The sequence below is a fragment of the Vicugna pacos genome, chromosome 3 (assembly GCF_048564905.1).
Source record: "Vicugna pacos chromosome 3, VicPac4, whole genome shotgun sequence".
NCBI lineage: Eukaryota > Metazoa > Chordata > Mammalia > Artiodactyla > Camelidae > Vicugna > Vicugna pacos.
Window position 1 is genome coordinate 85892542 of NC_132989.1, and position 15346 is coordinate 85907887.

The window sequence follows — 15346 nt, forward strand, 5'->3', positions numbered from 1 at the left end:
TTGCCATCTGCATGGTTGGACCTATGGGGCTAGAGATGACGTCACTGGGGAGAAGATAGAGGAGAAAAAAGATGAGAGTGGAGTAAAATGTCACTGCTAAATTGCCTTTTATGTCAGAAGTGTCTTTGGTGACCTAGGATAAAATAACAGGTGATGCAGATATTAGTGGGCTTGGCTGCAGAGTTTTTAAACTCTGGATTAAAAAAAAAAGCATCAAGATGAAATTCTGGAGCTTTTCATCACAAGTATATTGAGTAATATTGGCATCTGAATAATTGAAACTGAATAATCAGTCACCTGCAATTTCATTTTCTATTTAAGATTGACGATAGTCTGAGCCAGGGCATTTGGGATGGTCTCTTTCCAGGAGCTAGTCCAGGGGAATTCTGGCAGAGGAACTGAGCATGAATGGGGGTATCCAGAGCAGGAACAGGGTCTTTCCTCTCTTCCCAAAACGAAGATCAAAGCAGCCCAGTAAGAGAGACCACTCTGTGAGTGACTAGTGGTGGTGTCTGTCACAGTTGAACTTGGCAGAACCCTCCTTAGTGAAGGGCTACTAGCCAGTCTTTGAAAGAATACACACATACAGCTGACTCTCAGAACAGCTCTCATCATGAGTCCAGGAGACCTGTATCTTTTGTGGGTGAGGAAAAGTTTGCAGAAAGTCAGACAATGATCAGCCAGCCTTCTTACAAATCCCGGATGCGATGGATTGGCATCTAGAAGGCTTTTTGTAGTTGCAAGTCATTAACCTTGTAGGAGAGGCAAAATGGTACTCAAGTTAGGCCGAAGAAGAGCAACAAACATGATGGAAGAGTGGGAGGGGCTGCTATATGAAGGCAGACTGAAATAATTAGGACTCCTCAGGCTTGAAAAGACTGAGAAGAAATATGTTTAGAGTTTAATAAATCCATGAAGAATGTGTATTAGATGATCATAGAATTTACCAGTAGACAGAGCCTCTTAAAAGACGAGAAAAAGTGAATTTAGGACAAAAAGAAACTCTAGCACACCAAGAAAGTAGGTCCTGCACATCAAAACCATGCTTTTGGGAACTGGGCTAACTTCTGGCATTGAAGTGAAGTGAAAAAGTCAAGGATTTCTCTTATTTTAACACTATTTTCTTGAAGCTTTATAGGGGGAGTGGGTGGCCAGAGAGAGCATGGATCAAGCTTCCTATTAGCCTTTTCGTTTTCTTTTTCTTTTCTTAGGTTAAGTTTAAATGTCATTCATTCATCATTCAGCAGTTATTCATTGAGGTTAGATTCTGTGCCATGTTCCCTGCAAAGCACTAGGGATACTGGGATGAAGATGGACAGATAAGTTTCCCACAGTCTGGTGATGAATAAGAAACTGTAATAGTCTATGTATGAATTCACAGACTGTGAGAGCTTGACACAAATTGCTAATATACTCTTAGCATAAGAGCAGGCGGCCATGGGGAAGCAATGCTTTAGCTGAGACAAAAGCCAATGAGGCGTTCCCGACCTCATTGCCAAGAGTTGGGTTGGGGGAAGAGGAAACAGCATGTGTTGAGTGCCTTGAGGTGCAAGATGGTCAGCGTGACTGTAACTGGAGGTGGGGGAGTGAGAAGGAGAGTGAGAGGGGAGTCATGGGGGGATGAGGCTGGAGGGGTGGGTGGACTGGATCCTGGAGGGCCCTGTAGACCACGATGATCGTAATGGCAGCTACGTGGAGAATTGAGGGGGCATCAGTAAGTGGACTGGGACCCGTGGGAGGATGTTGGTGTTGTCCAGGTGATGGCAGCCTAGGCTGGAGAGGGGCAGACAGACTCTAGAGCTTTTCAGAGAGTGTATGCACGGGACTTACTGACTAATGTAAGTGTGAGAAGTTGGGGAGAGAAATATTCAAGCTTGATTTATGAGAGTACGACAGCCAATCAAGGCTCAGATTTTACCTGAGTAAGAAGAATTAGCACAGGCTTTCTATAGGTCTCTTCTCTCATGATCTCCAGATGAGCCAAAAGTCAGTAGGTCTGCCTCCCTCTCTACCTCCCTGCCTCCCTTTCTCCCTCTTTCTCTCTTGAACCTTTCAGGGCCTAAAGACTTCAGTCTCTACAAGCTGGCACATAGATGGTCCCTCATAAATGGATGTCAAATAAGTTGAAAGACCAAAACCTACACAAGTGATTCCCCGTCTCCCAGATCCCCTGGTCTTTAACTCTTGCAGAGCAAACAACTGTTCATAGTACCCCAAGGTCAGTGGCCTGAAACAAAATTGAACAAAGATCAAGATGGCGGTGATAATATACAGGAACTCTATTTAATGAATTTCCAAAGTGTTTTATTTTGAAATAATATCAAAGTGTTGTAAGACGAGTGCAAGGACTTGCCTGTAGACTCTGTACTCAGCTTGGCCAGTCATGAACATTTTACCACATTGGCTTTATCTCACTTCTCACCATGTAGATGTGGTGATGGAGGCAGAGATTTAGAAATGCTCTTAGCCAGTTAATTTCAGGCATCAGGACCCTTCCCTTCTAAATACCTTACTTGTCTTTCCTCAGGACGATGATAATTTTTATGCCACCACAGGGCAGTGATTAAATTCAGGAAATTCAACCTTACACAATACTGTCCTTGCAGTCTCTCATATTTAGTCTGTGTTCAGCTGTTACCTGTCATCCCAACAACATAGGTTGTGATGTTTTTCCCCATCCAATCCAGGGTTCAATCCAGAAGACGTTGCATTATGTCTCTTGAGTCTTCTTACCCTGAAACAGTTCCTCAGTCTTTCTTTGACTTTTAAGACTTGGAGATTTTAGAGGAGAGCAGACCAATTGTCCTGCAGAATCCTCCTCAGAATGGTGGTGTCTAATTTCCTCCTGCTTGGATTCAGGTGGTGTGCTTGGGGCAAGAGAGCCGCGTGATGAGTTGGTGCCCCTTGCAGTGTCTCCGTCACCATGGAGGGGAGCTGGGAAGTCTGCATGTGTCTCACTCCTAGGATGTTAACCCTGATCACCTGGGCAAGGCGGTCTGGTTCTCTCCACTCTATAAAGTCCCCTTTCCTCCTTTGAGTGAAGCTGTTATTTAATTGCTTCCCCAAACGTAGTCATTTGAATGTTACTCAGTTGTGCATGCAGTCTTGTTTGAAAGAGCTGTGTCTCCTCTCTCTTGGCAGTGTTTTCGAGCCCTCTGCTGCAAGGGACCACCGCCGGCACGCCCAGAGTATGACCTTGTCTGCATAGGCCTCACGGGCTCTGGCAAGACCAGCTTGCTGTCCAAGCTGTGCAGTGAGAGCCCCGACAGCGTCGTTTCGACCACAGGTGAGTACCAGCCCAGGTCCTCGCCCTCGTCTTCCTCGCCCCTGAGACACTTTTGTTTCCTCTGCTGTCGGTGGGATCCCCTCATTTCACTGAAATGCTTCACAGTTTATTATGTGTTTTTAGACCCTCTGATTCTCAGCCTAGACATAAGAGAGGCTTTAATAGCATCAAATTGCTGTACCCTCTGTCCTTCTAGTTGGTCGTTTAAGTGCCACTGCATGAGTCAGGCTCAGGATAATGTTGATAGAAAGTAACCCTGAAACCTGGAATTTGAGTACTCTGCCAGAGTGGGTTCATCTCAGGCCCCCTGAGTGTCCTCCTGCCTTGAAGTGTCACCCTGGCCTCCTCCTATTGGTCACACGCTCCCTATGTGGTACAGCTGATAGAGTCTGAATCTTCTCTCCTCAGCATTTGCATCCAGAGCATGGTGGGTGCAGGGACCGTTGATCAGGGGTACCATGTTATTACCTGAGGTGACTGAGAAAAGTCAGTCTGGGCAGTGGCTCTCAATCAAGGGAGATTTTGCTCCCCTGGGGACACTTAGCCATGTCTGGAGACACTTTGGTCATTACAGCTGGGGGAAGGTGCTACTGAGTTCTTTTAGGTGGAGACCAGGGATGCTGCTCAGATCCTGCAGTGCACCTGCCGGGCCCCCACTGTAAGTAATGATCCAGCCCAAAATATCAAAGTGCTCCAGAGAGCTTTTGTCACTCCCCAGTGCTTCCTCTGTTTCTTCTGAAAAGTGAAGCAGTAAAGACAGGTGTTAATTAGAGAAAACAACGGAAGAATAATTGTAGGAGACGAAAACCAGAGCTGCTGTGGGAGAACCGACAGGGAAGGAGTGGGGGCAAGACAGTGTCTGGGAAAGTTAAAAAGGTTATTGATTCAACCAGATTTTTTTTGAGCACCTACTATGTGCTAGGTCCAGTGTTAGAAACTGGAGATAAGCAGTGATCCCAGCATTCCTGGAGACTCAGTCTATCAGCCACATAGACATTAAGTTCATGTCCAGAAATACATGAAGGAAGAGGAATGATCAGTTTTCCTTGGAAGAGGGAAGGGAAGGATGATGCCCAATGGAGTTTTCTACATTGGATCTTGAGGACAAGCAAGCCTGGCAGACAAGCAGGAGCAAGAGGCTGAGCTGGGAGAAGAAGGGATTTGGGGGCAGAGGGAGAGCTTGTGGCAAGGCAGGGGCTCAGACTGCTACCTCTGGGAACCACACTTCCGTGTGGCTGCAGTGCATAGTTACTAGAATGCCAGGCATCAAGTCACAAGACATAGGCAGCGGCCAAATCTTGGCAATCCTTTTATACCACACTCAAGAATTTGAGCTTTGTCTGTAGATAGTGCAGACATCAAAGTGTTTTAAGCAAGCAGAAACTGTATGATCTAATGCCGTTAGGGAAGCATCACGCTAGCCATGATGTGGAGGCTGAATTGTGGGACCCGCTGTTAGCCATTAACTAAGGCAGTGATGGTGGTGGGCTGGAGGAAGAGAGGAGGGAATAGAATGGATGCTTATTTGAGGGCTAGGATTGACAGAGCTTGGTGGCCAGTTGGGTTTGGAGGGTGAGAAAGAGAAAGAAGCCAAGGGTGATTCAAGTCCTGGCTTGGGTGGAGGGTGGATGATGGAACCATTAACTAGGATTTCCTAATAAGAAGGAAGAATATCGATGACCAAGAGCCTTACATCGTTTAAGGTCGCGTTTTGCCACCAAGTAAGTTCTGGGAAACTTGCAGGCTTTGAAAGCTTTCCAGAAGTTAGAATTGTAGGTAAGAAATTGTGTACCTGTGAAGAAACAGAGACTTAGCTTGATTAAAGGATAAGGAAAAAGTGAGGAGTTCACGATAACTTTGGAGACCACAGTGAGGATGAGCAGGGCTCAAGTGTGTCCTGTTGCATGAAGCCATTTCTAAGTACGTTCCTTTCCCCTGGAGGGAACTGACCACTCCCTGTTCCCCCACTGTGCGGTGTCCGTCTCTCTCCCATTTAGTGCCTGCAACACTGCTGACACTCCTGCCTCCCCACCCTGGGGTGTAGGTGCCTAAGGGCAGATAGAGCATCTTATTTAGCTTTCTGTATGCAGATCCCGGCACAAGGTTTGGAGGTAGTTAAGATGCTTGTTGAGTGAATAGGCAGACCACAGTAAATGGAATCAGTGTGTTTTTACATAAAATACCATACCTCTGTGAACCTCATAACAGCCTTATATGGTAGGTAAGATTCTTTTTCCATATTCTGTCTTTAAATCATTTGAGGCTCAAAGGTATGGTGATATGGCTTTGGTCACCCAGCTAGTGACAGATGTGGGATGGCAGTTCAGGCCTTCAGATGAAGGTGAGTGGTACCCAAGACTTAGGATTTCTGATGGAAGTATTATTTTCTGGTTGCTTGTAAAATTGTGGATGTCTTTTGAGGAATGCATTAAGTTATTATGTAGACTTCATTAACTGAACAGTTCTTGTAAAACAAAATAACTTCCCCCCAAAAATGTACGAGTAACACAGGTATACATTCTCCACTTACCAGAGGTGTAAGCAAGAAGTAGTATTGCTCGGGCACAGTTTTGAATTACACTGTAGAAAGTTATATGTAAATAACTTTACAATTTATTATTTATAAATTACAATATTTTTTTTCCAGTTTTTTAATGTTTCCCTTTTACGGGAACCAGTTGTACCATTTTCTGATGAATTAGATAATAAATTGGCGAACATTTTGGACATTGAGCCTTCTGTGAGTTGTCTTCATTCTGAAACAGGCCCAGTGCCTTTTTGCAGGCCTCTTTGGAGGTCTCAGCCATCAAGAAGTTTACACCTGGGTTAGGATTCTAATGATAAACAGCTTACACTTACTGAACATTTAATATATGCCAGGTGCTGAGACAGAATATGATACATGCTCTACTTGATGGTGTAAAAATGAAAATTTTAAGAGTGATCATTTCTCATCTGGGGGATCAAAGAAGACCTCGTCTGAGTAGGGCCTCGTATGATGGGTAGGAGCTAAGCAGAGACGAATAGGGGGTGGAGAGTAAGGATGGAAAGTGCAGAGTGTGTCTGGAGGAAAGTTAGTGATCTTACTGGGTGGGGGCCCACAATGCGGAGGTGTGGGAAGTGTTGTGACCCAAGACTGGAGACTAGAGAAGCTGTTGGGAGAGACAGTAGTGTGGAGAGCTGATCCAGCAGGAACCATGGGAGTGGGGCATTAGAGGCAGATGTGGTTGATCCCCTAAGAGTGACAGTGATACTGGCAGATAGAGAAGAAATGGAAAGAAATAGGACTTCAGTTTCTAGCCTCGTGATTGAGTGAATTATAAAAAGAGAGGAGAACATGATGGACAGTTTGAAGATAAATGATAATGAGTTCAATTTGGGACATGCTAATTCTGAGGTATTGGCAGGACTTCCAACAATGATCCAAATGCCAAAAGGCTTGCTGACTAGAGAGAGTTTGTAGCTAGAGATCTAGATTTGAGAGACAACTGAACTGTGGATTGGTGTGAGATTGTTGAGGGTTGAAGGGCAGAGAGGGAGGAAAAGAGTACTAAGCACCAACTATATTTCACTCATTCCTTCAGCATTTATTGAATGCCCGTTACATGACTTCCGCTGATACAGTCACTGAGGCTGCATCAGTGAGCAAAGCAAACAAATACCCCTGCCATTTGGAGCTTCCATTGTAGCATCTGCACTAGATAAGGAATCTAAACCAGTCAGTTATATACAGGATCATAGAAGTCCAATGGGACTAAGAGCTCAAAAGAACCAGAGTTAAGTAATATAAACCAAAGCCAAAAATCTGAGAGAGGGCCATTGGATGTGTTGACAGTATGGTCGTTAATGATCAAAAGTGCAACAGTTTCAGAGGAGTGTTGGAGTAGAAACTAACATGAAGCATGAGAGGGCGGTGGGCAAGCAGGAAATGAGGTATAGACTGTCCTTTTCACTCCTTGGCCCCTTGGCTAAGATTGCACATAGATTCCTCTCTTAAGAAGGTAGTCTGAAACTGAGAAAGCAGTGGCAAGGGAGTTTAGTTTTGCAAGGGAAGGTGCCACATGGGCATGCTAGTGGACAGGCATGTAAGGGTGGTGATCAGGGGAGAAGGAAACACCAAAGACATTAAGTGGAGGGCAGGGAGTGCAAGAATGAGTAAAGACTTCTGATTCTGGTCAAGACAGAGGAACTAGAACTGGCTTAACCTCCCATCTGATGTAACAACAACACCACCAGACAAAATATATGAAACAGTTTTCAAGAAATTGACTATCAAGCATCAAGGGTTAGTCATCCCTGAAAGATGAGAAACAAATGAGTTGAGCCCCACAGTCGCCCCAGCTTACTGCCTGGAGAGCATTCCCAGGCCAAGGCACAGGTCCAGGGGGAACCGAAGTGGAGCTCGGTGGACTCCTTGCATTGGGGAGATGGAGCTGAGAGTTGGAGAGATTCATGCAGTTCCAGAGGAGAGAGAGCTGGACAGAGAGAAAACCCTAGAGATCTGCACAGGGTCTGCCTTGTATCCATCAAAGCATTCAGTGGCTGCACATGAGGAAACTATTCAAAACTAGGAAAGTAACCATAGGTTGGAAAATGTATACAGTCTTCTGGAGAGGACAATTAACATGCAAAACTATGCTTTAGTTTTGAATTGAAAACTGGAAAAGAACATGCAAAAATAACAATGGGCTTTCTTAGTATGGTTGAATTATGTGTGAAATTTTATTCTCTTATTTCTCTATTTTATAAAGTTTTGATTATATCAAGCCAATTAAGAATGAAATATTTGTTGGAAGAGTTTGGAACAGTTGAAAAGGTAATATACCTTGAGAATTGGTTTCTTAAAGTGGAAACATATCACAAGAAAGGTATGTCCATCCAATTCAGCAAGGCAAGAATGCCTGCTTTTTCTTCAGAAGTAAAGGGAATTCAAACTTTATTGGATTGTTAACTTCAGCAATCTTTTACTTTGACATAATTTTTAAAAGATACTTAAATTGTCAAAACTCAAAGGCCCAAGAAAATCCTGCAAAGAGCAGGTCCTGCTGGTAGAGAAAAAAAATTGAGTAGCTTACACATTGGTCTAGAAACAAAAGTGAACTTTTTCCAGAGTAAATTCCTTGACTGTATCTGCACAAAGAATTTGTTGATAAAAGGGGTTGTTAACCTGTAGATTACACAACATTCTCTGTTTTTCTTTTTAAACCAGAGGAATGAAATCTAAAAGCTTAGGATAATATATTGATGTAACATGGAGAATAACCTAGAGAAAACAGAACACTTGGAATTGAAAAAGGTTGAAAATCTCTTCTCGGGATATGTATTATTATACTTGAAAATTTGTCAAGCTGCATGTCATTTAGTTAAAATAGAAAACAATTATGATAATTTGAAAGAAATACAGAAAAAGTTCATGAAAATGTGACCAAGATGTTTTAATAACTTTAGTATTAGCTGCATATGTGTTAAAAGAAATGAGTTAAAAAGTTAAATTTTGGTATCTGCTGAAGGGTTGTGTTTTATAAACGCTGGTAGATTAAATTTCCTTTTATGATGTTGAAATCATATTTAGAAGAATTTCACTAGACCGTTATCCAAATATCACAAAACTACCATGGCATAAATCGTATCCTGGGTCCACGTCACGGCCACCAGATCGATGGAATGTCTTTTTCTTAAGCCCATTGTTAGAGTGGCCCAGGAACTTCAGAAACGCACACCAAGCACCTATGTACCTGTGTGCAGACTTGTTTGTGTATTGTCAGCGGTGGGGGAGGTTGGAGGATGGCCTGTAGGTCCAAGCAAAACACTCGTGTGTTCCACACAATGAATAAAAATAGACTAACCTCCCTCTCAAACCTAATTTTGTTACGATTCCAGTAATTCTTTCCTTGCATAAAAAATTTCAGATCCGTCTCCCTTGTATCACAGGCTTTGTTGGATCTGAGGGCTAAAAGACAAAAACTGAAAGTCTATGCAAACAATTATTTCCCCAAAGAGTTACTAAGTCATATATTTATTAAAATTTGTGGGGTTAAATCTTAGGGGAGGTTTCAGTCTTACTAATGTAGCTTAAATAGGCCAGGAAAAAATGACTATGTAACTTAGGCCTTAGCCATCAGATTGTTTGAATGGAGTCGGGAGACCTATTCATGAGGCCTTCAGCCAAATATTCGAGGCCATTGATAATTGACTTAGTTGTTACTGTTATTTCCTCCTTTTGGTTAAATATAAATAATGGACCCCTAATGTTAGAGGAAACTTTAAGAAGCTAATCTAGTCCACTTATTTTGCAGATGAGGGATTCAAGGTCTGGAAAAAATAAGTGGCTAGTGAGTCTAAGAGGTGTGGCTAGGACTTCTAGGTATGTCCTTGTCACTTTAGCACACTGACTCCCTGTGAAGAGCACCAGAGGACGCTTATTTTTTCAAAGAAGCAACAGAGCGAGCACACTGTTGTGGCTGAGTCAGTTGGACATTTTCCCTCCGCTCCTGAGTTCTTGGCTTTATTAATAATATCTATAAAAAAGTACTCTCCTAACTCATACTATTATTTTTATTCCATTTATTCCGTTAATAAGGCAATGTAGTATAGACCTGAGAACACTTAGGTTGGTTCTTTGGAATGTTTATACATAGGAGGGAAAATAAACTCATGGGTTTACTAGGCAAGTGTGTATTTTTCCAGTCTGCTCCTCTAGTGTTTAGGTTCAAAACTGGACAAAATAGTGTAAGCTCTCAGCTGGTTGGTATACGGAGGAGGAACTATAGTGTGGAGCTCTGGTGGACTCTGGTGATGAGACCTGAGTTCAAGTTTAAATATAGCACTTAGTCCTTTGGGCCAAGCACTTAACCTTTCTAGACTTGACTTTCTTCCTGGAACGGTAGTTACAGACACTTAAGGATTGTCATGACAGGTAAATTCAGAAATACAGTCGTCCCTTGGTATCTTAGGGGAATTTGGTTCCATGACTCCCCCCCCCCCCCGCAGCAGATGTCAAAATTCCATCATGCTTTACGTAAAAATATAGTATTTACATGTAACCTATACACATCCTCCTGTATGCTTCACATCATCTCTAGATTACAGATAATACCTAATAGAATGTAAATACAATGTCAGTGATGGCCTCTGCACAGCAAATTCGAGTTTTGCTCCTTGGAATTTCTGGAAATTTTTTCCCAAATATTTTCAATCTGCAGTTGGTTAAATCTATGGATGCAGAACTCTCAGATATGGAGGGCTGACTATAAATATAAACCCTTAGCATAGATCTTTAAACACATATTGAGATCCTAGTATGACCTAGCAATGGCATACAAGATACATGATACACTGTTTCTCCATTTTGAATCCTTGCAGTCTAGCCAGTATTTAAAACATAAAACAAATAAACCGATATGTAATTAGACCTATGAAAATCATGTGGGAGAAGTACTGAGTGCTAGAAGCACATGGATCCTATTTCAGGACAACCAGAGAAAGCTTGCCTGACAAAGTGAAGTTAAAACACCACCTGAAGGCTGAAGAGTTTGCCAGAAGGGTAAAGAACACACACTTCTGGAGCAGTATGTGCAAAGGCCCTCAGATGGAAGGAACATCTCTTGTTTTAGGAACTGAAGAATATGAAGGAGGGGGAATGGTACAGAATAAGCCTAACAAAGGAAAGAAATACTAGACTATGTAGGGCCTTTTTAGGTGTTTCCAAATATATCGTGAGGAGTGAGAAGCTATCAGACCCTTTTAACTGGGGGAGTGATGTGAACAGGAGTGCATTTCAGGAGGAGCATCACTTATGCTCAGGTGGTGAGGTGATTGAGGAGGCAGGTGCAGAGTTTAGTTAGGAGGCTCTTGGAATTGTTGAGGTGGTGGTGGGGGGGGGGCTTGACCATTGTTGTGCTGTGAGGATGGAGAGAAGTAGGTGTGTTGGAGAACTGCTGAGTAGATGAATAGGCTTTGGTGATTGGTTGATTGATTGACTGAGAAGGAAAGAAGTGTTAAAGAAGACCACAAATGTTTAGTCTATAGGAGTCCTCAATAAATGTTTGTTGTTGATTGCTACCTCAGCAACTCTTATTTTTACTACTGCTTTCAGAGTATATCTGATCTTGAGGACACACATGATTTTGATTGGGAGAAAGCTTCCAGTGGTCATTCGATGACCATCAGTATTCTGGATTTTTAGTTTTATTTATTAAAAAAAAAAACTTTACAGCACTGAATGTGCTGTAAAGATGAGGGATCTGAGGCACAGAGGAATTAAGTAACTTGCTCAAAATCCGTTACTAATGGTAGAGCCAGAATTTGAACCCAGACATTCTTGCTTTAGAGCCCAGGGAAGCCAGTGGCTTTTATTCCTCAAGGCAACCCTTTGAGAAAGGAATTTGGATGGATTGACCTTAGTAACACTACCAGACAGTAACTTCCCTTTTTGACCTCATCCAGCTCAATGCAAAGGAATAAGATATAGCTGATCTGATAGTTGCCCTTCTTGATTGCCCTTCTGGTGAACTGAAAGTGTGTCTTTAAATTTTAATTTTTTTTAATCCTTTCAAACATTTACAGTGACTGAAATAGGGAAATACTCTCTTACATCAATAGTACATTCTCTTATTTGCTGAACTGGTAGTCTAGGCTTCGCCCTCCAAACATTAATTACCACAGCTATATTGTAAAAATAATACAAACGCAGCAGAATGGAAGACTGTATATACCTTTGCAGTATAAATCTAGCCACACATGTTCTATGTGCAAAGAAAACATTTATGAGTATTCTGCAGAAACATTTATATGCCTATAAATAACTTTGCTAGGTTACTTTACTTAGAGTGAACACGTGAGGACATTTTTGTAGTCAGTTTATTACGGAGTCTGTGCAAGGATTAAAGATGGTAACCGTTATATAATCTGCCTTGTGGATTAATAAATTACAAAAGTTGTATTTTGCATATGGGTGTGGCTATTTCCGGAAGGCTATTACTTCCCTCTGGGTGCCTGCATATTGTCAGCTTTCAAGAATCAAAGCAGATTAAACACTGCTGGTATGCTCCGTAACTGTTTCTTTTTCGAAGTTGGGGTCTATCCCATTTCTCTGGAAAATTCATCCTTGGGTTGTCCTGAACATAATCACTGAAAGACTGTTCAGCACATGCATAGGGTTTTCATTTTAAACATTTCACAATCATTGCCTTTTAATCCATATTAAGTGCCCCTGTGAGGTAGGTATATACATTCAAACATCCAAGTCTCCTGTAGGAAGATTTCAGTGCTAGCAGGAGTGTTGTGATTGGCACTGAGTTTCCTTGATTTCCCAGAGGTCAGACACCTGGAGAGGCTTTCTTGCAGGCTCAGGTATGTGCCTGTGTTTCAGTCACAGGGAGCCACCTCCTCCTCCTCCTGCTTTACTAAGATTCAGTGACTGCATGTACCATTAACCAAAATGCTATACCGACTCTGTCAGTCTGCATTAAACCCACACAGGAAGGGTATGTTTTGGAAGATTCTTAGAGAGCCCGATGAACATTTACATTCTGTACAACAAACTTCAAGTGTTTATACTTTCATCACTCCCACAAAGATACTTTTCATTTAGTGGTAACATTTACAGCTCCAACTAAGTACTTTGATTAATAAACAAGCACCAGAATTTCTGTCCTATGAATCTGTAATATATTCAGGCAGAAGATATACATTATCTCGTCCTTATAACAACTTTGTGACGTAGATACATACTATCATACCCACTTTACAGAGGGTGAAACCCAAGGGTGATAGGTTGCCCAGTCACAGAGCTTATTAAAACCTAGTTCTTTCCGACTCCAAAGTCACTCTTGTAACCATTACATGGTATTCACTTTCTTAATTAGAAGGTAATATGTAGAATCTTAAAGTTCTAGGACAGTATACAACAAAGGAATAGTAATAATAGGGTGGAATATAATAAGGCACCTACTGACCTGCTATTTTATAAAGTAAAGCAAAAACCATGTAAACGAATTGTTCTTATACACATTGTACTTAACATCTTTTTACCTTTCTAGGCACTCATCATGTCTTCAAATGAAAGATTTGCATGTTTTCCCTTTTATTCTGTTGGTAATCTTGAAAAGAGGACTGTACCGTATTTATCTTGTATTGAATAATGCTTAAAATTTTAAATTGATTGGGTGTTCAGAAATTCCTGAAAAATTTTTTTAAAATTAGTAGGGCTTTTAACTTAAAAAGAAGTACATGTATATGCAAAAAATTCAAATGACAAAAGAATCTCTCTCTTGTTTTGACCTCCAGATACCCAGTTCTCCCGACAGTCATTATGTGTTCTAGTTTCTTGTGGATCTTTTCAGAAATGTTTAGTGTATATATTGGTTTGTGTGTCTATGTAAAGTTAACTGCACAGTCACATATGTTAGAACTGAATTGATTGACTTAGACGATGATAATTATGTCCTAAATACAGAGTTAATCACAACGCTGCACTCCTAAATACACTTTTATAATAGAAGTCATTTATTACATGCATTATAAAATGTATAAATAATTATGATTATACTTTTAAGAAAAAAATTATGTATGATTTTAACCATGTCCTTAAAAGAAAATGGTAACAAATACTATGTAATTCCAGTATGAGATGGTTATAATTCAGATACCTTAGTCTCTATGCTGAGTTATATGTGAAGGAAAATTAACTTTAGGAATTAGACGCAAAGGTCCTGGTAGATTTAATATTTTCTTTAAGTTTTCTTGATACTTCCAAGTGTCTTTCTCACAACTGATAAAATTTACAAGTGACATTATATATTAAAAAGTGAGGTAATATTTTGAAGAAAAGGGTTTTATTTTGCTGTAACATACAACTAGGTTTTGCTTAGTGGTAGAAGATAATATTGGATTATCAACTTATCTCAAAAATTATGTTTCTGGTGTAAATATGAGCTATAGAAATAAACATGAGCTTTTTTAATCTGCCTTAAAAAATGATATGAGTATCTTACACATTTTTTATTTTTCTTCTTTTTTTTTTTTTTTGCAGGGTGGAGGTATTAGGTTTATTTGGTTTTTCAGTGAAGGTACTGGGGATTGAACCCAGGACCTTGTGCATGCTAAGCATGCACTTTACTCCCAAGCTATACCCTCCCTCCTTGAGCATCGTACACATTTTTAAAAGTTAAGTCGCTAATTCTTTGTTTTTGTTTTCTAATTTTAGGTTTTAGTATAAAAGCAGTGCCATTCCAGAATGCCATCTTGAATGTAAAAGAACTTGGAGGTATATCATTTAAAATTATTTCTATGACTGGCTTTAACTTTTACTAAGCTCATATTACAGTGTTACATATAATTAAGACATAACGATGACGTATTATTCTACGACGTGATTCAGTTTTACCTTTTTTCTTGATAACACTTCCTAGAAATATTTCCCTCTCTATATGTTTTAAAGGTTGTTGAAGAGTTCTAAGTAATATAAACTTTGTTTTCTTTTGTGTGAATTAAAGAACTACACTATTGGTGCCATTTCATACACTATATTCTTTTGGTTTTACTTATTGAGTGAAATTTAGTCTTAGTGAAAAATATGAAGAGAGTTTTAATATAATCTTAGAAAAATAAGTTATATATTATGCAGGGCAAAGAACTGTATTTTAAAGCAGTTTGTAGTCATACTGAAGGTTTTCTTATATTAGATTTTTTCAGAATGTGTTTGTTCCTATAATCTTTGCCAATGGGCTCTTTGCCGGGCAAGCACATTTATTGGATAGGCTGCTCCCCATACTATACATCACTCAGTCTGTCCTTACATTCTCTGTCTGGGATTTTTTTTTTTTTTTTTTTGGTTGTGTTTTACGTCAGTTACCCATGTAACCCATGTAAATAGGTTAACAAAGAATTCAGTCAATTCACTGAACCTACTCAAGTCTCTAATGGCCCAGGAAAATAGTGAGTGCTCTGGAGTGCAGTGTAATATTGGTGAGTTTAACGACTTAGAAACAAGTTCTCATCTGTCTCTTTAATCGCTTTGTGATATTGCCCTCAATCTGCCCTTTTTTTTTTTTTGTAAAA

General features: G+C 40.6%; 1 protein-coding gene across 7 annotated transcripts in view; it reads left to right on the forward strand.

The window, feature by feature from the left end:
- ARL15 (ARF like GTPase 15) overlaps positions 1 to 15346 on the forward strand; it is a 386198-nt gene that overhangs the window by 132378 nt on the left and 238474 nt on the right. For all 7 annotated transcript variants that reach the window (XR_012071492.1, XR_012071493.1, XR_012071494.1 and 4 more), the window contains 2 exons: positions 3142 to 3286; positions 14493 to 14552. Coding sequence is in view for 3 of the 7 variants with exons in the window: in XM_072958699.1 (XP_072814800.1) it covers positions 3142 to 3286; positions 14493 to 14552 (205 nt within the window). In the remaining 4 variants the exon portion in view is untranslated. The remainder of the gene's footprint in view (positions 1 to 3141; positions 3287 to 14492; positions 14553 to 15346) is intronic.